Consider the following 25,817-nt stretch of genomic DNA (forward strand, 5'->3'; position numbering starts at 1 on the left):
TTTCACCAGTACAGATGAACAAAATTACACATACTTGCACCTCCTTTCGAACTAGCAGCTAGATAAATACTGAAATAATATTTAGTCAGCTTTATTACCTAACTATACAGACATCCTTTCTAATCATCATGCCCAAAAATCTTATTTTACGCTTCTAGGGACGTTCTCATCCCCTGTTGTAGACAAAGTAATTATGAAAATTGCATCGAGGTTTATTGAAACCGCTCTCGGTTAAACGAATAACAATAGTTCCTTCAGCATCTGCAATTTTACCTTTTACAAGCTTGTTTAAATTTGACTGAAAATTCTGCCTCTGAAGAGCCTCTTCTTCACAATTTTCACAATGAAAATAGTGCCTCTGAAGAGGATAGAGAAAGAAAAGTTGTGTGCTAAGCTAAGAAAAAATTGCAAAAATTTTCACTGGGCAAACAATAATCTAGAACTTACTTACTTTGTCGTTTCTAGGTTTGTCCCTTCGAAATCCACAATTTTTTATGATATTTTCCCTAATTCCTTGATGCAAATTATCTTTCTTTCTTCTAGCTAACTGACGCGCCCTCCTCTCCCTAACATAATTCTACGCCTGGGTCTACGCCCATTCCGGGGGGCTCTGATGTCCCCTCTTCTCCCAAACAAATAATACAATCCTATGCCTGTATCTGTTTCATATTCTCCATCTTCTTCATCTCATATTCTTCTTCCGTAAAAAATTACAGACGGTTCCTTTGCTTTCTTGCGCGACTGATTCTTTTGTTTAAAATATATTCTCATTAACTTAATTATAATGGTCGAATTTTTTGACTTCTTTCGTCATAATACAAGATTTTCCGCATTAAACTGCATATTTTCCTTTTTTAAATTGAAAAAAAATTCCTCTCCTATCTTACAATGTCAAATACGTGCCCGACTAGTTCCGTCTATGAATTTTGATTGTTTCCGTTGTTGTCGTTTTTTATTTGTCGGAATATTTTCATTTTATGAACACCTGTTGAGCGAAATAAAAATTGGGAATCAATATCTCTGGAATATAGGGTAAATGCTATATGGCAAATCGAGCAAATATAGCAATCTATATGGCAAATCTATAGGGCAAATCGAGTAATTAGACCCTAGGAAAAGCAAACCAAAATCAAAGCTATAACTAAATGAGCAGTGCAAGGTTTAAAACCCAGTGACAATTGTGTCTTAATACTTTTAGCAACGTCCAAAATATTTTAGAATGCCATTAACAAAATTAGTGCCAGTTATGGACGTGACCAAGATTTTGTTTAGGGGATGGAGCTAATAGCTTATGTGTTTCTCAGGAAGGAAAAATCAGATCACCTCATTTATGTCACATTTGAAGGTAATTACATCAAAAACTTAAAGCCCCTGCATTCTCTTGTCTCTACTTATGGTCCTACTAGGTCCCTTGTGTTGTCTCCCACTGTTTCTATTATTTTTACCCAAGTTTCGGTATGCCTACCCACTTTTGGCAGGAGTACCAAAGGATCATGCAGCTCCACTTGACGCAAAGCAATACACTATGTAAAGAAGCCAACATCTAGGAATCATCTCGGGAACCTTTTTAGTCACTTAAAAAGTAATATTAAATAAAGAATTTTTTAAACTGAAAGTAAGGAGCAACATTAAAACTAACAACGAATTGAAGCTATTCTGTATACGATTATTCCATTCCCCTCATCAATACCTCGCTCTTTGCGCTAAAGTTTTTCAGTACTTATTAAAGACCAAAGTATTGAGGAGGAGGGATAAATAGGGAAGTAATTGAGGAGGAGACTCCTTTTGAATGTGGTCCCCTGGAAATTTCCCCATAGGATCATTAGGATCATTGGTTTGATATGATCAGCCGTGGGGAAAAAACAAAACAAACAAATAAACGCGCATTCGTAATCTTCCTTCTGGCAAAAAATTAAAAATTCCACATTTTTGCAGATGGGAGCTTGAAACCCCTAAGATAGGGTTACCTGATACGTTAATTTTCTATGGTGTGATTTTGATTAAGATTTTTTGTCTTTTAAGGCGCGTTACCTCTTTGGTCAACATCGGACAAATTCTCTCAGGCCCGTAGCTTTTGATGGGTAACACTAAACTTAATGAATCTTATATCTTTGCAATCAGGTTAATAACACAATTCCTTTGATGTATCTATTAATATGAAAATCCTGTTTTAAGAGTCTCGGTTACTATTGGACCGAGTCGTTCCTTACTTACAGTTCGCTACAATGAACTGTTTGATTGAATGGCAAGTACGCAGGTATTGCCCTAGTACATAATTTGCCTTATTTGTGGTTAGATTTTGGACGTGATCTCTGCCAAAGTTGGTTGATATTTTGTTTGTCCTCTGCATGGAGGAAAATAAATTCACATCAGTAGGCCGAAGGAGGGGGAGGGGGGGTGAAGACCGTAAACAAAGGTCAAATCTGCTTTGAATATTGTTCTGTAAAGTTACCACGATCGCGCAATAGCAAATTTTTAATTTCCAAACGTTTCTTTTGAAAATAGCAACATGCGAAGTTGGGATCACTTGGGATACTTTTTGTAACACGAGCCAATCCTCAGACCTAAGGAAACTTTAACCCCAAAGTTGCCCATCTCTGAGTAAACTTTTCATCCTCCATATGAAGTCAGTAATTTTTGTAGCATTTAAAACGCGCTGTTTTCGTTTCGATAAGAATAATCAAGATATTACAGGTGTTTAAACAGTTATTATTCTTCGTTTTTAATGAGTAAAGATAACGTTTCTTAACTTCCTCTACTATAAAGTAAAAATTCAAAGCATTTTAGGGTGGACTATACACCATATAAGAAAGGAAGCACATAATTACTTGATCTATACATCCGTCATTTACATAGATTAGGAAGCCACGAAAAAATCAAGATAGCGTGAAAGGTAAATTATGAAAGTACCTAAGAAATTCAAATTACTGTTAACAAGAATTACTTGCTTGATTCACATATTATTAATGCCACAAGGTAATAAAAGCATAAACATTTCACAGTGAGTAGCGCTACTTCCTGCCACACAATTTTAATTCCCTTTTACCCGAAAAACTTCATATTGTTTTTGAAAAGCTCTAAGAAAGACGCAATATGCAAGTGACTTTGATGATGTTAATTGACGCTTTGAGTCAGAAAACATGGCCCATTCTACTTGTAGAACTCATTATAGCAGATTCATATCCAAACTAGCCAATAATCATTACAGTGTATAAGGACAAATTTCTGCACTGCTGCAGCTAATAAAGTTGGAGTTTATTCAACGTTTAAACTTTCAACTCTTGTCAACATCGATCGATACTGTTCATAGTGTAGCTTCGCACTGACAAATTTAGCTATAGAAAATTATTGATATTATTACATCGCTGATTCTGGAAATCACTTTTGAGGGAGGGCCAAATGAGCAGCTTCTCTATTATATTTTTATATGCACAATCATACACACACACGCACACACACACACACACACATATATATATATATATATATATATATATATATATATATATATATATATATATATATATATATATATATATATATATATATATATATATATATATATATATATATATATAAATCTGATGTGTTGTTATTTAATGCTAAGCAAGGGTCTGCTGTTGATGTTAGGCTGGGTGGTGCTACTGTTCGGCTTGCCGAACACATAGTTTATTTGGAGATCCCTATTGGTCGGTCTATGCTTGAAACACGTCATCTTTTGCAGAGTCATCTGCAGAAGCGGATCTCTTTAGCGTATAGCCGTGTTGTAGTTTATAAGCGTCAGTTTGATCGGCGGATTTTGGCCCATCTATATAATGCAATGGCACTACCTCATTATCTGTATCTAAGTCCCTTTTGGAGGATTTTCCAAAAGGAAGATAAGAAAAAATTGCGGTCTACATATTATAAATATGCAAAGTACCTCTTACGGCTTCCACCATGGACAAGTAACCGTATTGTGACAAGTCGGTATGGGATCATCAACCCTAATGAAGCAATATTAGCCCAAATCGCCAGATATAACTCTAAAATTGTTACTCATCCTTGGGCAATTATTTTGAGGCAATAGGTTTTTTATTTTTTGTAGTTAGATACTCATGTGTTCTTTATTTTGCTTGTGTGTTGTGTATTCTTTTGTAGTGATTTTTTTTTTTTTTTTTTTTTTTTTTTTTTTTTTTTTTTTGATGGGAATTAAATATGCATGTATGTATGTATGTATTCCTGTACAGTGATATTTAAAGTTGTATGTATACAAAAGCGGTTCAGTGCTTCATCGAATGTTCTTTATAAATTATTCCATTGTTGTGATGTTTCTTTTTTTTTTCTCATATTCCTTTTTTTGTCGTTTTGTCTGTATACTCCGTCTGTTTACTTTGTATTGTATGACGGGTTAGAAAAAAATAAATAAATAAAAATAAATATATATATATATATATATATATATATATATATATATATATATATATATATATATATATATATATATATATATATATATATATATATATATATATATATATATATATATATATATATATATAGAAAGAACAATTACAAAGAAATTGCACAAATCCTAACATAATCCTACAGAAATCTACTTAACTTCTATCGAAAATCTACCAATTTCTATGATTCATCACGAGACGAAGGAATCGTGCCAAGCTTCGGATAGCCTACTCATATAACACTCATTCATACTCTCACCAGCCACTCAAAATCATAATTTCCCCTATGAAACACTTCAAGACTCCAATCAACCAGCTCCTCACGTTGACACATCAAGTGATATACGCTCTTATCTAAACCTCCACACATAGGACGAAAATAAGGATGAGTCTTTGCCTTTTCCCTCCCGATAAACTTTCTTCTTTTGCCCAGTGGCAAACTATCAGCCCTCGTTTTAATTAATAACTTTTAAACCCACCTTAAAAGAAACTTCACCCCAAATCTCCTTCGACCGACAATAAAGACCCAGTAAATTCGAAAGTGAACGCTGGGCTTCCCCTGCCTGTATTTCTTGGTCCTGTAAAATCCTTTCAACTAATCCACTTACTTGGTCCCCCACATGATTTTTCTATATTATTTTCTAAAGAAACGTTTGAAAACTAAAAATTGAAAACTGTCAACACTAATCTAACATAGTCTTAATTTGGTACGACCACCCCCTACCTGAGCTGCCCTTCAACATTTCTAAATAAGCCACTTTCATCAACCGTACCCTAGGCATCACTAAAAAACTTTCCCAGAGCCTAACCATGTTACTTAGCCTATGACTTCTTTAAAAAAAAGAAAACCTAATTCACCTCAACAACTGAACTATTTGTATGCTTACTTATCCCTATCCACCCCTTATAATATCCTAATTGCATTATTTCTAGTCCAAATCTCACATCCATAGTGCATCAGACTTAAATTTTTAGCCCTGCAAACCTCTTTAACTACTTGGATCTTTTTAATATCCCTAGGCTGACTTCTTAATAACATTTTACAGCATAACTTACCTTTTTCGATCCTACTATCTATATGGGCTACTGAATAAATTTTCTCTTGCCTTAAACTTAACGCCTGTATATGACCGATTCTACGCTAATCTAACCCTTCTACTCTTAAAATTAAGTTTAACATCCTCTTCAATTCTACCACATTTACGGAATACTGACGCTAAGGTTTTATCCACATTAAGTTCTATTATTTTTCCTATCTAAATAATCACCCAAAATATCAAGTAATTTCTGAAGGTTCCTTTGTGAATCGGCAACCCAAACAATATCATCTACAAACAACATCATACAAATGGATACAATATCTAAAGTCACCATCGGCACCTTCTTCTTTACCATAAACACCACTACCGAATTTATAAACAGGGCGAATAATTTAGGAGACACTATGCAACTCTGTTTAACACCTTCATATCCTCTAACAACCCTTAAAACTTGTCTACCAGCCCTCACAACTGCTCTAGTAACATATATAGTAACCTATACATTTGAACAAAAACTAACACAAACTGGATCGGGAGATCTATTTTTAAAAATTTTCCGTTAATAGAAACCTACAAACCTTTTCGAAAGCTCCTTTAATATCTATAAATGTCATGTATAACTTTTTCAGCACTAGTATATATATATATATATATATATATATATATATATATATATATATATATATATATATATATATATATATATATATATATATATATATATATATATATCAGGCCCCAGCATCGCCGGCGCAGCCCATTCTTCTAAATTACAACAGGAGTGCGTCAAGGATGTGCAGTGGCCCCAGAGCTCTTCAATGCCATCATATACCACAAAATGACAAAGGCAACTTCACGTCTCAGTTTTGGGCTCAAGTTTGGGGATCGCGTCATCTCAGATACTGACTTTGCTGATGACTTTGCCATCCTAGCAGACTCCACAGAACATTTGTTGGAAGTGCTTCGAATTTTACGAGAAGAGGCCGCAAGTGTGGAACTGCAGATAAACTGGGATAAAACGAAAATTATGGCCATATACCCGTCTTCTCCTACTGTTATTTCTCCATTTAGTCTAGACAGAACAACTAGCACTAAAGTTGTCCAAAGATTCAGCTACCTGTGCTCTACAATTTTCTCAGATGGATCACTTCTCCTCGAGCTGCAAGCAAGCAAACTGGGGATTTTCAACACCCTTGCCGGTTCTGTAATGCTTTACGGAGCGGAAACATGGCATTCATCAACCGCAACACTAAAGGCCATCGATGTATTCCAGACGAAGAGCCTAAGAAGGATCGAAGTTCCAAGGTGATTTGATTTCATAAGCAATGAGGAGCTGCTTTAGCTCACCAAGCAGTCCCAGTTTTCTATCCAGGCAGCTGAGCATACCTTACAATGGTTCGGATACCTACTTCGAATGCCCCTGCACTTACCCGCAAAGATGCTCTTTGACTTTGACCCTACGAAAGCTAGTTGGAAGCGACACTGCAGCCGATCGAAAAAGCGATGGTCTAACCGCCTGTCCGAGTTTCTGTCGATGGCAAACATCAAGCCAAGTGAAGGAAAACACTCACACTGGAACGAAGTGGATGGAGGAGGTAGACGTCATTCTCTACGCCGAGCACCACCCAGCCGGAGACCTAAGTCAAGTCAAAGTCTAGCACGGCTACGCGGACCTTAGTACTATGCTGAATAAAATGGTTATCTCAAACTTTTGATTGGATGTGTTTGGGGAAATATATATATATATATATATATATATATATATATATATATATATATATATATATATATATATATATATATATATATATATATATATATATATATATATATATATATATATATATATATAAATATATATATATATATATTTTTGATTGGGAAATATATATATATATGTATATATATATATATATATATATATATATATATATATATATATATATATATATATATATATATATATATATATATATATAAATATATATATATATATATATATATATATATATATATATATGTATATATATATATATATATATATATATATAACTTTGAATTTTTTTTAATTTTCTTAAATGAAAATTCTTGAGACATATATTTGAAAATTCTTTAGCGTGTTTTTTTTGGGGGGGGGGATCGACATTATGGCTATCTCAAAGTTTTGATTGGATGTATTTAGAAAAATGATTGGCGTGGGGAGACTGATTGACCTTTAATCCCTTTAGGCTAATAAAAAGGGTAGTAGAACTTCTGATTTTTATTCCAATGAGTCCCTTCTGAAGTTTATACACCCACCCTTTTCATAAGAAAACCTTATATGCCCCTGGGTAATAGTTCAAAACCTTTGACCTGTGGGCTGTGTGGTGAGGGGGGGGGAGTGGTATAACCTTCAAAGACATAATTACTGGACATAATTACTTTTTTGTCTTTTAGTTGTTGCTTTTTTTCTTTTTTTGATCTATACTGACTAAAGTTGTATTTTGTTCCGGAGCTTTGTTTGTAGACTGTATTCTGTGTTGCTATGGCCCACAGGTTTTTTGCGTTAAATCTTATCTTATCTTTGAAAAAAAGGGCGTGGGAGGGTGGCTAGTTGCCACCTGATCAGTCTTAACTTTTAAAAATGGAGCTAGAACTTTCAATTTTATATTGAATGAGCCTTCTCCGAAATATATTTAACCCCCTTTTCAGGAAAAATCTTAAATATTAACAATGCGCAAAAAGTATAACTTATAGACCTTGCCCCGACGGCAGTTGGGGAGAAGGTTGTCATCCCCAAAGACATAATTACTAGACCTTTCAAATATCCTAAACATAATGGCAATCTCGTAATTTTAATTGGATGTGTTTAGGGATGTGATGGGCGTGGAGGGGGTGCTGGTTGCCCTCCAATCACTTTCAACTATTAAAAAGGGAACTATAACTTCTGATTTCTAATCTATTGAGCCCCTTCGAAGAAGAAGAATAACCCTTTCCATACACTAACTATATGCCCCCAGGGCATAGCTTACAATCTTTGCTTTGAGAGCTGTGTGGGGGAGTTGTAATCTTCAAAGACATAATTACTGGACCTTTCAACTACTCCAAACGAAATTTCTTTCTCAAAATTTTGATTTTATGTATTTTGTATAACGATTAGCATTGAAGGGGGGTGGGGGGCTGATTGTCCTTCAACCACTTTTGACTATTAAAAAAGGTTGTAGAACTTCTGATTTCTATTCCAATGACTCTGTTCCAAAGCTTATACACCCACTCTTTCCATAAAAAAAACCTTATACACCCCTTGGTAATAATTTACAATCCTTGCCCTGTGGGGTGTGTGGGGGTCGTGTAATCTTCAAAGACATAATTACAAGGCATAATTACTGTTTTGTCTTTTTGTTCTTGCTTTTTTCTTCTTTTTTTATTTATATTATCTAAGGTTGTATTTTGTTCCTGAGCTTTGTTTGTACACTGTATTCTGTGTTATGTCCCGCAGGCTTTTTATAATTAATTTTATCTTATCTTACCTTTTGGAAAAAATGGCCTTGGAATGGGGCTGGTTGCCATCTGATCACTCTCGGCTTTTAAAAATGGAGCTAGAACTTCCGATTTTACATTGAATGAGCGTTCTCCAAAGTCTATTTGACCCCCTTATCCAGAAAAATCTTAAACACTGACAATGTGCATAGTATAGCTTATAGCTCTTACCTCGAAAGCCATGGGGGGTCGTCATCCCCAGAGAAATAATTACTGGGGCTTTCAAATGTCCTAAAAAAATGGCCGTCTCCGAAGTTTGATTGGATGTGTTTAGGGAAATGACTGATGTGCAGGGGGGGGGGGTTATGCCCTCGAATCACTTTCAACTATTAAAAAGGGCTGTAAAACTTTCAATTTCTAATCCCTTGAGCCCCTCCAAAGTTAATACGACCAACTTTTCCATGCACAAACTATATGCCGTCAGGGCGTAACTTACAACCCTTGCCCTGAGAGCTGTGGGGAAGTTTAATCTTCAAAGACGTAATTACTGGACCTTTCAGATACGCCAAACAAAATCGTTTTCTCGAAGTTTTGATTGGACGTATTTGGTAAAATAATTGGTGTGGGGGGATGCTGAATGCCCCTCAATCGCTTTGGGCTATTAAACATTGTGTTTTCCAATGAGTCATTCCAATGAGTCCCCTTCAAAGTTTATACCCCCGCCCTTTTCGTTGAAAAAAGATACATGCCCTTGGGTAATAAATTACAACCCTTGCCCTATGTGCTGTAAGGGGGAGGGAGGGGTGGAACCTTTAAAGACATAATTACTGGACCTTTCAACTACACGGAACAAAATGGCTATCTTAAATTTTTGGAGATGGATTTAGGAAAAATATGACACCAGAGGGGAAAGCTAGTTGCTCTGATTATTTTGACTCTTAAATAGAGTACTAGAATTTCTGATTTGAAATCTAATGAGCCCCCTCCAAATTTTATACCACCACTTTTTCCACACTAACCCTATTTGCCCCAGGGCTAACTTACAGCCCTTGCCCTGAGGGCTATGGGGGTTGTTACCGCCAAACACGCAATTACTGGACCTTTCAACTGCGCTGAACAAAACGGTCATCTCAAAATTTTCAGTGAATGTGTTGAGGGGAATGATGGGGTGTGGAGGGATAGCTTACCACCGATCGCTCTGACTCTTAAATAGGGGACTAGAACTTCTAATTAACAATCCAATAAGCCCCCGCCGAAGCCTTTACGACCACTCTTTCTATAAAAACTCCAAGTGCCTCATGGCCTAACTTACAACGCTTGCCCTGAGGGCTATAACAGGCAGCATAAATATATATATATATATATATATATATATATATATATATATATATATATATATATATATATATATATATATATATATATATATATATGCCCTGCTCTAATCATGTATTGCACAAAGTATTTTATTTTTTACTAGAACATTCTCTCAGATTATTATGGGGAGGAGGGGGATGATATTTGTGCAGAATTATTTTAGTTGTTATAAAATCATTTTAAACCCTAGGTGTCTACTGCAGTAGTGGAACCATACAACTCAATCTTGACGACTCATACAACGCTTGAACACTCCGACTGTGCATTTATGGTTGACAATGAAGCTATTTATGACATTTGCAGGCGAAATTTAGACATCGAAAGACCAACATATACCAATCTCAACAGATTGATTGGACAAATTGTATCTTCAATTACAGCTTCACTAAGATTTGATGGAGCTCTAAACGTTGATTTGACTGAGTTCCAAACTAACTTGGTGCCTTACCCACGTATTCACTTTCCTTTGGTAAGTTGCTTTTATTTGTTATTATAGGCCAGCAGCCAGCAGGGCACGAAGAAGACATGAGGCTTAAGCAGCACGCAGGCACCGAGGACAGTGAATTTTGACTGAAATCCCTCATCGGAAACGTCGGAAGGGCCGATATATGTCAAGTGAGCGCTTAATTAACAAATGTCCAGGAGATGGCTAGCTGGATCTGCTCATCTGTTAAATGGCTGTCACCATATCTGATAAAGTTATATAACATTTTTAGATGCTAATATATATATATATATATATATATATATATATATATATATATATATATATATATATATATATATATATATATATATATATATATATATATATATATATATATATATATATATATATATATATATATGTTAAGTAATACATTTTTGGCTTAATAATATATTTTTCAACAACCCACCATAAGCTCTGTTGTATAGAGGAAGAAGGAGATTGTAACTTTTCTTCTGAGGGTCCACTTTGGCACTGGTACAGTTTTTATTTGAAGAAGTCAAACAGTTCGTGGTAACAAACTGTAAGTAAGGAGCAATTTGGCTCAATAGTAACCGAAACCGCAAGAAATAGAGTCTTAATAATAGTAGATGGATCAAATAAATCAAATTTTGATGTTTATTCAAAATATATAAAATTCATGGAGTTTAATGTTATCCATCAAAAATTAGGAGCCTGAGAAAATTTGCCTAATTTTTGAAAAAGGGGAAAAACCTCTAAGAAATCAAGTGATCTTAATGAAAATCCAGTATGAGATTCAGAATATCGGAGAACCCTACTGTAAAGGCCCCAAGCCGTAGTGACGCATCCATGGTTTTGAGAGGAGCCCTATCCCTTCAAATTTCAATCTCGACATTTGCGTTTAGAACTTCTTCAAGACGCAGGTGTTAATTGTGTCATGGGGATTGTTTTCTAATAGACGCAGGTTCTGTTACGTCATAGGGAATGTTTTCTAAGAGATTCAGGTGCTTGTTATGTAATAGAGGGTGTTTAATAAACTAAGAGGGCCAGTAAAAAAAAACATTCAGAATCCGCTAGTCAAGATTCAAACGTTACCTAATAGTTTCTTCGATTCTTTAAAAAACCTTCAGTGGCTTCTTTACCCCAGGATTTTAAAGATTGTTACATAATAGTTTCTTTGATTCTTTAAAAAAAACCTTCAGGGCCCTGCTAGTAGGGAACCTTCAAGACACCAGGTCCTAACAACCAGTTCCAAAAGGGTGTATTAGCATCTAATTCTATTGTAGGGCCTACAATCCAATTTCACCTGGCTCCCTAACCTAACTACCAGGGGCCGTAGCATCCAATTTCACTGTGGAGGTCTAGCGTCCAATTCCATAAGAGTCTAGCATCCAATTTCACCGGGGGCCCCTAACCGAACCACCTGGACCCCTAGCAGCCATTTCAATCAGGGCCCTAGGGGTCCTAGCAGTCAATTCCATCGAGGGGTCTAACAACCAATTCCGACGAAGGCCCTAGCAACCAATTCCAACGGAGGTCGTGGTATCCAGTTTCACCAAGACCCACCGAACTACTGGAGACCCTTGCAACCATTTCAATCGGGGGCCTTAGGGGCCCTAGTATGTCAATTCCATCGAGGACCTAACAACCAATTGCAACGGGGCCCTAATATCCAATTTTATTGGGGGCCCCTAACCTAACCACTGGGGGCCCGAGAAACCATTTCAACCAGGGAACTTAGGGCGTCCTAGCAGGCAACTCCATCAGGGGCACTAGCAACCAATCCCAACGGAGGTCCTAGCATCCAATTCCACCTGGGCTACCTAGCTTAGCGACCAGGGACCCTCAACTCCATCAGGTTCCTAGCATCCAGTTTTATCAGGGGCCCCCTAGTCTAACCATATGAGCCTCTAGCAATCATCTCAACCAGGACCGTAGCACTCAGTTCCATGAGAGAAACTAGCAGCCAATTCTAACGGAGGACCTAGCATCCAATTTCATCGAGGCCCACCTAATCCAACCACTTGAGGGGGGGCTAGCAACCATTTAAACCAGAGGCCCTAGGAGTCGATTTCATCGGGGGTCCTAGTAACAAATTCCAACGGGGACCCTAGCATCCAATTCAACCGAAGGTCAAGCATCCAATTGCATTGGAAGCCCCTAAACTAATCGCAGGGGGCCCTGATAACCATTTCAACCGGAGGCCATAGGGCGCCCTAGCAGGCTATCCCATCAGGGGCCCTAGCAACTGATTCCAACGGAGGCCCTAACATCCAATTTCATCCGGGGATCCCAACACTAACCTAATCACCGGAGGTCCTTGCATCCAATTCAATCAGGATCCTACCATCCAATTTTACCAGGAACCACTAACCTAACCACCTTGGCATCTAGCAACCATCTCAACCGGGGCACTAGCGGTCAATTCAATCAGGGTCCCTAGGAAACTATTCCAAGAGAGGCCCTAGCATACAATTTTATCGGGGCCCACCTAACCACTGGGGGCCGTGGCGACCATTTAGACTGAGGGCTCGAGGGGCTCTAAAAACAAATTCCAACGGGTCCCTAGCATTTAATTCAATCGAAGCCTTGGCATCTAATTACACTGGGCCCCTAGTCTAACCACTGGGGGCCCTAGCAAATATTTGAAACGGAGGGCCCTAGGAGCTCTAGCAGTCAATATCATCGGGGGCCCTAGCAACTGATTCCAATGGGGACCTTAGCACACAATTCTATCAGGGCCCTAGCTCCCAAATTTTATCAGGAGCCCTAACCTAGCCACCGGGGGTCCTAGCAACGGATTCCATCGGGGGGCCCCTAGCAACCAGTTTTAGCAACAAAACGTTTTTCAAAACGTTTCAAGATTTCTTAGGTTTTTCTGTAATAGGAAAAGTTTACTTATGTTAAGGATGACGCGATCTCGCATGACACGCTAGACTTCAGGGGACCATTGGGGGATCCCCCTTGTAACAGTCTAGGGTGCACACGTGGAGTGCTACGTAATGTTGAAACAAAACGTGAGTGTCACATAAAACTCTAAGAGATTTTTATTTCTTTCAAGACGCTTTTCTCAGGAAGTCTTTGCATTCTAATGATGTTTGTCCGCATTAGGACTTGAAAGAGGTTTCCCTCAATGGAACTCTACTTTGGGCATCTGGATCAACAAGCAGTTTTATTATTATTATTAAGGAAATACTTTTCAGTCGATACGTTTCGAAAAATGTATGGTTCGCGTGTTTCCTAACCATTATCTCCGACCCGTGTAACTATCCAGCAAAGCTATTGATTTTTGCTATATTACATGTGCCTGCTTAAAACATTCTATGAATGTTCTCCGGTGACCTAGACAGGTTAGTTACATAGCATATTTTACACAGCTTTGTGTAAAATTTGTGTAAAATTACACAGCGTTGGAATTTCTTTACGTAAATGATTACGTATCGTAGTTTTATCCTGAAAGAAGAAATCTAAGGAATGAAGGCTTTTTATTGCAAATGCAACTTTAACTAATAGAAAAACTTTATAAAATCAAGAAATCACAGAAAAGGCAGTTAAAGTACAACAAACGAAAAAACTGAAAGTGAAAAAAGCTTATAAAAAATAAAAGATAAGCAGAAATAGCGATGAATTAAAAAAAGACAGGTTCCTAGCAACCGATTCCAAAAGATGGGTCGTTATTAGGGTGTAATGATTTAAGTCATATTAAGAGCGAAAGGTCTTAGCGAAAATGCCTCATTTCCATTGCTCTAATGATGCACCTGCCTACTAAATTCCATTAGTTTAAATTTTGATAATATCAAAATCATATTTTGAAAAATAAAACAAGCAAGTGAACAAAAAGACATAGTTTTACAGTCAGCTATTCCTGAGAGGTTTTTAACAAAAATGCCACGTTTCTTTGAGCCAAGACAGTGTGTATTAACGTCACCGTGACAATATGTGGCTAACCCGCCAGAGCAAGCGATCTCAGAAGAAGGTGATTTGTTATTAGAGGCAAATGTAAACCATTTTAAGAGTTATTTCTAAGATATCTTAATGAAGATACCTCATTTCTTTGACTGAGTGCTAAATTTCAGTCTCCCTCCACTGAAAGAATTATTTTAACACATTCCACCTTGTAGAGAACAAGAATTGTCAAGCTATATGTAATTACCACACAGCGAAGAGTAGTGAGATATTGCCAAAAGATAAAAGAAATTCATATCCAGAAAAACTGCATCCGACTTCTCACCGGTGCAGTGTCCAGTCGGATCAGTTTCGAAGTTACAATGCCCCGTGAAAAACATACCCTCTCCTAATTTATCTCTCTACAAATAAATCCTTATCTATGTCGGTGATCAGACCTGTTTCTTCGTTACTGATTTTTACATTAAATCCATCAACAGATGATGGAGTTCAAAAATAATAGCCCAAATCCAACCCAAATTTCTGAAAGATTTTATATGTGTTTTTACCCACAATATCTAATAAAGTCAATACATCACTTGCAAAGCACATTTTACGATAACCCTCCCCATGTTTACACTTTATTAGCAGACTTATAGTTGATCATTGTGCATTGAAGCCCATAAAGTGAATCATAAAACTCTTGGATGTGTGGCAATTCTTCCTCGCGTGGCCTCGAGGTGGAGTTGCAGTATTTATACGGGTATATCCCCTTACAAGTTAATAAATCATATGTTTCATCAACTGGAAAGCGCTGTTTAAGGAGGGGAAACTGTTAAAATCGCCGCTGTTCTGTATTTGATTAAATTGGCTTAGGAATTTGGGGAATAACATAGATAATAAAAAACAGATTTTATTGAAGCACATAATACCATTATATATTGTTTTCCATAGGATATCTAACACTAGCAGCTTCTTTGATGATTTTGGTATGATATTATAAGAAAAAGAATCAACTACCAGCTTTGCCGAGTAAAGTTTTGGTTATGTTTCCTCGCTTCGATTAAACGCTGAAGTTGTTAATCTGCAAGGATCTTAAAATAAATACTATTGACACCTGCATCATAAAATTATCCATGAGTTTGTAGAGTGAAGAATACATAGTTGCGACTCAACTGAATTGTTTCCATCTATATTGGTCGCGTAAATAGTTAGTTTTTTTTTCTTAATAAGCCTCATCGCAGAAGATGATTGTAGCCTAACAGCCGATTATTACTTATAAGTCTCCTACATATCTTACCGCTGGAACCAAATTGGTCTTACCATGAAATAAACCGGTAACAAATAGTAGGTACGCCAACTAACAAAAGTTGCGAACCCCTCATTGCCGAATATGATTATGAGCTAACAGCCGACTGTTGTTTAAAATTCCCCTATATGTCTCACAATTGGTATCGGCTTATTCTTAGTTTCTGTGTGTACCTAACTACTGAAGTTGTCAACCCCTTTAAACTTTCAAACTGGTTTATCTCATGAAGGATTTTTTTTACAAAAAAAATGGGTGACATATACTTGGATCAGCTCATCAAGAGCTATCCATCCTAGTTCAAAAGTTGACTTTTTTGCCATAGGCCAAGTTTCTAACGTCATCACTTAGAAAGGAGCAAAGGATAAACTCTAACTTCTTTAGCAATGAGATAACTTTTAAAGTTTAAGAGGCACATCTGATACCATTCCTCTACCGCAATCTCAAGTGCGAAAAACTGAATGATAAACTCAGCCGAAATCACGAACTGAAATGGGCAAAAACAATAGATGGCAGCACCTTTGGACCCGTGGGAAAATGCGATTTATTTTGTAAACTTTTCTATTTACCACCCAAAGAAGATATATTGGTCGTGGGGCCGGTAACTACCGCACGTATTTAACACTTGATTTTGTTCCATGTTCAATTTGAAACTGGTGCCTGCCTGCTTGCCTACTAGAACGGGGCTTTCCACTCGAAAGCAGAAACATGGTTAGATGAAACGAAAGCTTTACTGCATAACTTCAGATAGTTCTCTCTGACATAGGCTATAAAACTCCACTTCACTTCACACTATAGGCTCTGGCTCAAGGGCAAGCAAAAACTATGCTTTTTGGCCTCAGGCAAGAATTCTACGAAGCTTTCTAAAATGCGAAGTCATATTCATCAGTCCAGCCTTTCCGTAAAAACCGCAAAGGTTAGACCCTTACCGCTTTCTAGGAATAAGCTAAAATCGGGGTGCTAGGAACAAAAAAAACCGACAGAACCAAAGTGTTGCTCTCGCAACACAATGACGATGAGCTAACTTATCCAGAACGTAGAAATCTTGAAGATATTACTCGTGGACCTTTGCTTAGTTTTGGTAGGTTCCTAGTTGTCTAGCCCTATCATCAGCAATTTCACTTGAAGCGGGTGCCAGAATACAACAAAACTTGATGCAAATTAAGAATTACCGTCCTAGTTGTTCCTTTTGGTACCTGAACGAAATCCCCGCTGTAATACAGAGGCTATCATAAATTCTTGTCATCGGACTATCTACCAGAATGGGTTGCCAGATCTAAGCTAAGCCTCGGAATGTAAGAGTGGGCTGATTTTCCAAGTTTAGCCTTTTGGGAGCCCCTACCATATCTAATCTTTGCAAGGAGGGGCAGTCCCTACATTCTTCTCATTATGACATAGTATAAGAACAGATTGCCAGATACAAATAAAACTTTATCAAAAGAAGGAGCTAGTGTCTTACTTGCGTGTTTTCGGGTTCTTGAAACAATCCTACTTCTGTCAGCAATAGGTGAAGAAAGGGGGCTTATTCTTGTAATCAGGACATCTACAAGAACAGTTTGTCCGATTCCAACAGAAATCTAAAAAAAAGGGAAATCTAATTTATAAGGTGTGCCCTTTTGGGGTTTAAATGATCCATCTTCATTAGGGGAGTGGACATAAATCCCTGGTATCTGTTCATGTGTCAGTATAAGGTTTAATTCCATATAATTCGATGAGAGGTAAAATCTAATATTCTGGCTTTGCATCTTTGAGAGGGAAGTTTTTTTAGAGTTCAGGATATATTCAAGCTCTACGTGAAAGAAGTACTGATATCCTTAGACATTTTTGTAAATTGTCGTGCAAAGTCTGAATACAATGACTCTAAACATGATCAGGATCTTTTAGTTAAGACATTTGAACACAATTTCACAAATTCACGGATAGCAGGGGCTGGATATTTTTTATGTTTTTTCCCAAGACTAATCAAAAACATACGACATGCATCCAGAGCGAGGCTTGCCAATAGTTTACGTTCAGTTTTCCATTTGCTTAAAGCCGACTCGGAAATGAAGCCTACGAAACGTTCCCATTAGTTCAAGACTTTCTAATTTCGTCGCTAAGTCCAGCTCAATGTATATCGTTCACTAAATAACAATAAACAACACCTCAGTTACTGTCTGGTGAGAAGCTTACTGGGCTTTAAACTACAAATGCGCAAGCAAAGCAAATAGGTCGAGAATCAAAATATATTATAAGAAATAGAAAGTTTTTAGTAATTTCAGCCCTGAGTATCTAGCTTATATGACAGTTAATGGTGAACGTTTTCTTTTCACTTGATTCATAGAATATTAAATACCAAGATATTTTCTATATGTTACCACGCAAACGACAGAGTAGTACCAATAATCAAGTAACATGTAATTCAATGAAAAAGGGGAAGAAAATAATGTGTTTACGTTCTGGAATGTGGGGGTACGTTCAAGCAGCTCATAAGGCATGTTGAACGAGGCACGTATTCCACTTGGCATCCCATAGAAACCATCACTCTCTTCTTAAGCTAATTCAAGACATACCCCATATAATAATACCCAACGGTAAGAAAACTTATAGCATTTTTTTAAGAAAATTCGAATTTTCACAGTGATAAGCATCATAACAATCTTTACTTAAGTCGATTGAAAAAAGTTTCAATTAGCCTATTTTGAATTTCGCACCTAAACTAATTTTGGTATTTACTGTTTTGTCCAAATTTTGAAGCCGCTTAATGTCTGAATTCCCATGGAACTTGTGTTGTTTGTGGTTGCACTTGAATTTATTTGACAATTAGATTTGTCTAATATAATCCCTGAATTTTGTATTTTTGTGGTCGGCTGGTAAATTTAGAAAAATAAATCGTCAACTACAGCCATTATACCTATAACAGTGAAGTCGAGTTTAAAAAGAAAGAAAGAAAAGCGGCTTTGACTGAATTGACATGCAATTTCACGGTGCTCTAGTTTTTCAAAATCCTGTCTAACAAGGCACGAATTGGTCATAAATTTATATTGTGTGCATGTTAGAAAAAAATCGTTTTGATTACGATATTAGCAAATTAAGTGCAGGATGTTTTAATGCATTAAGTCAATTTTAATAATGTAGACATAGACATAGACATTTTTTATTTTCATCCTAAACATATAAATTAAACAAAGAATTTACCATTAATGACCACTCTTAAGACAAAAGATTCCTGACTGTGGCCGCAATTCTAACCACCATGAATCTCCAAAATCATTTCTTCAAATGATATTGAAGAAAAAAAATCCTTAAGGGGAGAGGGTAAAAAAAACAAAATAATTAATATTAAATACTAAATAAATAAATACCCTTTCATCTTATCACACTTCTCTCCTTTTTAAAAAATGGAATTGAACCAAGTAGACCAAAATGAAAAATTATTTTTCTTCAAACCAAGGTCAGTCGTTTTAGAAGCATTTCTCTTGATGTTTATTTCCGAAAGGAGGCATACTCAACCATAAGAATGTGTCCAGAGAAAGACTTGCAAAAATTGTTGCAATGAATTGGGGGAAAGGTTTCAAAATTACATGTCTTCAAAAAAAATTATCCATGAATATAACGACGTTTCACACCTTTGAATCAAAGGAGGAGGAGCTTGAGAATACCCACTCCTCTCATAGATGCCGCGAGAGGAGGTTCAGTGCTTGATATTTCGGGGAAAATCCATTGAAAAAATTGAAAGCCTACATAAAAATTTACATTAGGGCAACAATTATATAAAATCGGCCACAGTTGCTTGATCTCTTATATCATTTATTCATTTCTATCATTTCATTTTTATCCAGGGTTGTAAATAAGATTTCAAAAATGCTTAGATTGGGAGAAAATTCAGTCCCAATATGTTTACAGACATTACCTTTAAGACATTAAAAAAAACCTTTCTTTTTCCAGGCTACTTATGCCCCAGTAATTTCATCAGAAAAAGCTTATCACGAACAGCTTACTGTCGCTGAGATTACAAACGCCTGCTTTGAGCCTGCGAATCAAATGGTTAAATGCGATCCAAGACATGGAAAATATATGGCATGCTGCCTACTTTATAGAGGGGATGTAGTTCCTAAGGACGTAAACGCAGCAATTGCAGCAATCAAAACAAAGAGATCTATTCAGTTTGTAGATTGGTGCCCAACTGGATTCAAGGCAAGTAGATTCTTCGCTACTGACATTAGCATCATTTCGGCCCTCTTGAACTTTCAACTTTGCATTGCTTCTGAGTTAGAACGAAAAACATGTTCCAACATTGGATGAGGGAAATTTTGGCTAGAAGTTGTGATTTTTTTTTGACAAAATTACTCAGAATACTACCTAAAATTCAGGGAAAATGAACCTTAGAAATCCACTTTGGATTTCAAAAGGAGAGGAACTTCTTATAATGTCAGAAATCTAAAAAATTAAAACATAAAATATCAAATAGCCTACTAATTTTGTGCCGTTACTTTTGTTTATTAGTGTACATTGATGCTCTTACTTATGTTTGTAGTTTATTTTCTCGAAAATTTATTTTCTAACTACACTGTAATTCTCCACGGTTCCAGCTTTGTTTCATTTGAAATTTTCTCATAAGACTTCTATGAAAAGTCCACCAGTGGCAAATAGCTCTAATGATTTTAGAAATATTCAAGAATCCCTGTTCGTACCAACATTTTAGAGTATAGAGATTTACTATGTAGACTTCAATATGTAATTTGGCCCTAACCTAAATAAATTGTTCTAACCTAACCTAAATCATTTTAACATAAATGAAGTTTTTAGTTGCATCAAATGCTTACGGTTTAAAATTTTTTGAGTTATCACATTTGATATTTGCGTTATAAGGCCATAATCTCGACAAAATATATTGCAGATATGTTGGCCAGGAGAAATTAGTAAAAACAAAATTCCGAATTTTAGAGAAGTAATACATATGGAGATTATCTTGTCCATCATTTTTTGTAATGCCCTGAATACCTTAAATTAAGAAATCTTTGCCCAATATATTCTAAAATAACTTATTTTTCTGATAAACTCCTTTTGTGTGTAGCAGTTGTTGTCCACTCATTGAAAAGAAACTGTTTTTTTGATAAAAAATGCCTCATCGGCCGGCTACAATGTCAACTTGTCACTGTAAACTTAGAGCCAAGCACTATACCTATCAATATAAATGGCAGACTCAAGTTCATTATGCAACATAAATACATAGAGGAATGTTTTACTATGAAACCGTTTACTTATTGAAACCGAAAACTTAAAAACTAAACAAATTTGAGACATAAGAGCTTATAATGATTTAAAATGAGATCAAAATCTTAAAAAATGTAATATTTAATATTGTTTTTACATTTAGATTCATCTCAATAATTTTGTTTTTCGGTTAGTAGTTCTTAATTTCTGTTCAATCCATGCTCAAGAGTCAAACTATATTTTGAGTTCCCAATGTTCTTTGGTCAAAACTTCGCGCAAAATGCTGATATCCGAAATTACGGACCTACATTTGCAAACAAGACTTTTTTGGGCTACTCCAAATTAATAAATCTTAATTTCTACATTTGTCATTTATGAAGATTACAAGGTTATGCCAGAAACACAATTTTTTGTCTCCTTATATTAAAAACAGGCCAAAAACCTCTACGAAATAAAATATTTACGTTTCCAGGTGGGTATCAATTATCAGCCACCTACTGTGGTACCGGGAGGAGATCTGGCGAAGGTCCAGCGAGCCGTTTGTATGCTATCAAATACCACAGCAATTGCAGAGGCTTGGGCACGACTCGACCACAAGTTTGACCTTATGTACGCTAAAAGAGCCTTCGTTCATTGGTAAGAGATATTTAGTTGTTCTACACCTAGTGATAAAAAGATAATGGTTGGGATTAACCTACGCCAAGGTAAAGCTTCCTTCATCTTTTAACCAGAAATGATCTTTTACCCTCGCCATGAAAATGTTTTGGGCGGAAGAAATTAGGAAATAATGTCGAAAATATTCAGCCTGTTTAGGACTCATAAGCAACCTTCAAAACTGGTTGCACTTCTCAAGAACAGTAAAATATTCCTGTATTTTTCCTATTGGAAACTTTTGTTCCGACAGTAAGTAAGAAGACCTGTGTAATTAAGTAAATACGCAATTAAGCATGGAGTCCAACAAAATATTTTGTTAGCCTTTACTTTCTGAAGCTACTAGCCCAACAGCCTCACCAAGATGCACTGGGCAAAAACAACGTAGAACAAGATATAGTTGACAAATGTGAACTTTCCAAAACCAGCGCAGGCTGAGCCTTAGTTAAAGATATCTTTTTCCATTAAGCTGATCGAAGGCTGACTTTCAAAGCGAAGGAAAACAAAGACAGGAAGGCCTCATAAGCAAGTTAAAATGATAGTATTGCCTTCCATTTTAGAAGCCTCGGCAAGATGGTGAAACCTTTATTAAAGCTGTAATGAGCAAGAAAACTGACCTAAAGCTATCTAGGGCTAAGGGGAGATATCATATTTAAGTATAAGGAGCTGGACCAAGGTACGTGCTTAAAAACACTTGACCACGGACCACATCCAGGGTTTTTAAAGGATGGCGATTCCTTTTCAATTATTCAGTATAGGGTAGAAAAGTTTTGAGAAAACAATATTTCTTCAGAGCAAGAGAACTATTACTGAACATTTAAGACGCCTTACCATGCAACAACCTGTAAGAAATATCGTCTTCGTGATGACATGGTTTTGTTAATACTGGTTGGCGTATAGATCACTCTGAACTATACTTTGGCACATGCGTGTCAATATTGTATATCTCTTATGTTTTGTTTAAAAACAATTTGAATTTTTTATATCTTGTTAATTTTTATTTAGTGAGTACAAATGTCTTATATGTAAAGATCATTATAATAATTTTTCTTTTGTTCTTTTTTTTTGCTCAAAAACGTCATGATATTTTTAGTTAATATGCTAAAAAAAAAATATATAATAAGGAAGTTCACTCAGAGATACCGTTTCGATGACATAGGACTTCCCAAACTCGATACAGACCATCACATACAATCCGCATAGATCGTAACATTCGGAAACAGCTAATTCTTAACAATCCATAAATTGCAAATAGTCAAATGGAAATTTTGGGTTAGCGACCGCAATTTTACAGCTTTAAAGAATTTACGAAACCTACAGCGAATATCAGACTCATGCTTAGCCTTGCGGAAGAAACTATCCACATAGCAACTAAATATATTAATTACTTCTGTGGCTTTTTTTGTTGAAATAATTTATTTTGTGGTTCAACCTGCAGTTTTTGGTGTCTATTCTCAATTGCAATGTTACATACACATGTCCACCCAATGATGTCTTTATATATTTTTTTATTTTCATGTTCTTATAAGAATTAACACAGCTTTAATTTCATGATGGGAAGAAAATAGACGTATTAACGACCAAAGGCTTAAAGTTCAACAACGGTTTCAGTCAAGAGTGTATCTAGGATTTTTGTTTGGGGGGGAGGGGTTACAAAAAACCTTCCAAAAACATATCAACAATTTGTTTATAAGTATTTTTATTACGTTTCTACGAGTCGGACACAATTTTTTTAGGAGGAGGAGGTGAGGAGGAATTTTCAAACCAGGTAGCCTTTACCTCCCTGGATATGGCATTGCTTTCATTAGTATAAGCAGAAATTTTAAATCGTATATATTTGACCTAAATGTCAGACGAAAAGCGGGACATTGGATAAATGTCATTTTCTTCTTCTTACGCTGGACGTTAAAATGGAGTTATTATTTGGCTTGGTTTATGAATAAACAAATGCCTCTCATCAGGATCCAAGTAAGTCTGGCAGTATATTGAATCAAAACTATTGTAATTCTAAAACCTCAAGGCTCTTGCTAAAGGCTTTTAGTTCTTTCCTATTGGTAGTATGTTATTTAGAAGATTGTTTGGCTTTTTTGTTGTATGTTTAGAAAATGCAACTTTAAATCTTAAAAAGAAAAAAATATTTTGATTTTCGGAGCAGGGTGATTCACGGTCTATGTTCCATTTTTCGCCTGATTGTCTAAAGAGTAACAGTAGATTCTAAAAGTAAACTCGAAAAGAAAACTCGAATGCAATTAAAGTAAAACCATCTATCATATCTGATATTTTAAATTATTTAATGAGAATTAGTTTAGTTCCGTCCACCACAATCAAAAACAATTTACATAGAATTTGCAAACTTTGCAGCATAAATTCAAAGGTGAATAGTAGAAATTCTATCAGTTCATTTCAAATACTGCAACGCTATCTGTCTAACAAGCACTGTAATAATGAAGCAAGGAAACTAAGCCTTGTAATTTTTTTTCTCGAAAACAGCTCCATGTTTATTGTTTTTGAAAATTGATATCCTGGAATTTTCTGGAATCAAAAAGCGATCTAGATAGGTCACTAGTTGGAAAAAACTCGTTAAGAGCTTTAATTTTCAAGGAAAAGATTCACGTGACTGACGTCATATTTATATACATCAGTGTTGTAATGACATCCATCACATGAAATAAAATGAAGAAGAAAGAAATACGGCTTTTCAAAATGGTAGCGATGGGTTTGGTATTGGTACTAATGTCTCAGTATTACTATCACTGGCATCACTAACTAGCCTCATCGGAATATTATTGGGATCATTTGGGAGCCTAGCACTAAAGGGTGGACCAGAATTTTGTACTGGCTTCAAATTACGCTTAATCTCGACTATTGAATTTCCATCATACCTGAATATTCGGCCTTCGATGAATAGTTTGTCACCTCGTAATTTTGCATCACGGCCATCATTTTGCGCAGTAGTCAACATTTCCTTTAAATGTTTACGGGCCTCCCTTTGTATAGCTGTGTAATCCGGAGCCACCGATAAACCAAACCTTCTTAATATAGCTGTTTCTTAAAATATAGTCTCTGATTTCAACCGAGTTTAGCTTTACTACTATCGGCCCTGATTTCAATCTAAAAACGTCACGTATATCACTTCGATTTATCCCGAGAGACGGCATAGTACGATTTAATAACCCCGTTATTTCTTGGTTCAGAGTATTATCGCAGAGTTGTTGAGGGGTGTAATTATAGAAGATTAAATTCGTTCTTTTCTGCTCTGCTTCGAGCTTGTTGGCTCGTTCATAAGAGACTGCTAGGTTAGATTTCACATTTTCCAGCTCTTTTTTAATTTCATCATTTGTCTTAGCATTGTTAGATAACTGCGTAATAATGTTACTTAACTGTACTTGTATGGCATCAATGCTAAATGGAATTGGGTTTGGTATTTTGACATGGATGAGGTCACCAATGCTTACCATGCCTTTGTTAAAACAGATTTTCGACGATACGTTTTTCCTAATGACAAAAGACAAACCAAGGCAAAAGTTAAAGATCCAATCGAATAAAAAGCAGTAAATAAAGACGCTCAACATTTTATAAGTTCAAGCGATGAAATAATGGTGAATAAGGGGCCATTATAAGGGGCTTATAAGGACGATAACAAAGCACCTGATGCTGCATCAGCCTCTGTTAAAAAAAAACAAGGGTTTGGCGTTATGTTTTTCATAATGACAAAACACAAGTCGAGGCAAAAGATGAAGGTCTAATCGACGAAAAAGCAGCAAAAAAAGAAGTTCAAAATTTTATAAGAGCTTCTAGCGATGAAAATACAGACATCGGAGTTTATAAGCGCGCTAACGAAGAACCTAATGCTGCATCAAATGCTCTTGAACTTCATATTAAAACTTTTAGTGAAGGAATAACAGTAGCTAAGGACACTGGCAAAGGACGTAGTTGTGTGGGCTAGTCTGAAGTAGAAGCTGATAAGACTCCATCCTGAATAAAAATATGTGGAGATCGGGTCAACAGCA

The 25,817-nt window shown here is 36.1% G+C and overlaps 1 protein-coding gene across 2 annotated transcripts in view; it reads left to right on the top strand.

Moving 5' to 3' along the window:
* LOC136035335 (tubulin alpha-1D chain-like) overlaps nucleotides 1-25,817 on the top strand; it is a 46,439-nt gene that overhangs the window by 19,079 nt on the left and 1,543 nt on the right. For both annotated transcript variants that reach the window (XM_065717069.1, XM_065717068.1), the window contains exons 5-7: nucleotides 10,512-10,790; nucleotides 19,888-20,136; nucleotides 21,629-21,792. In XM_065717069.1, the coding sequence (XP_065573141.1) occupies nucleotides 10,512-10,790; nucleotides 19,888-20,136; nucleotides 21,629-21,792 (692 nt within the window). The remainder of the gene's footprint in view (nucleotides 1-10,511; nucleotides 10,791-19,887; nucleotides 20,137-21,628; nucleotides 21,793-25,817) is intronic.

The sequence above is a fragment of the Artemia franciscana genome, chromosome 14 (assembly GCF_032884065.1).
Source record: "Artemia franciscana chromosome 14, ASM3288406v1, whole genome shotgun sequence".
NCBI classification, from domain to species: Eukaryota; Metazoa; Arthropoda; class Branchiopoda; order Anostraca; family Artemiidae; genus Artemia; species Artemia franciscana.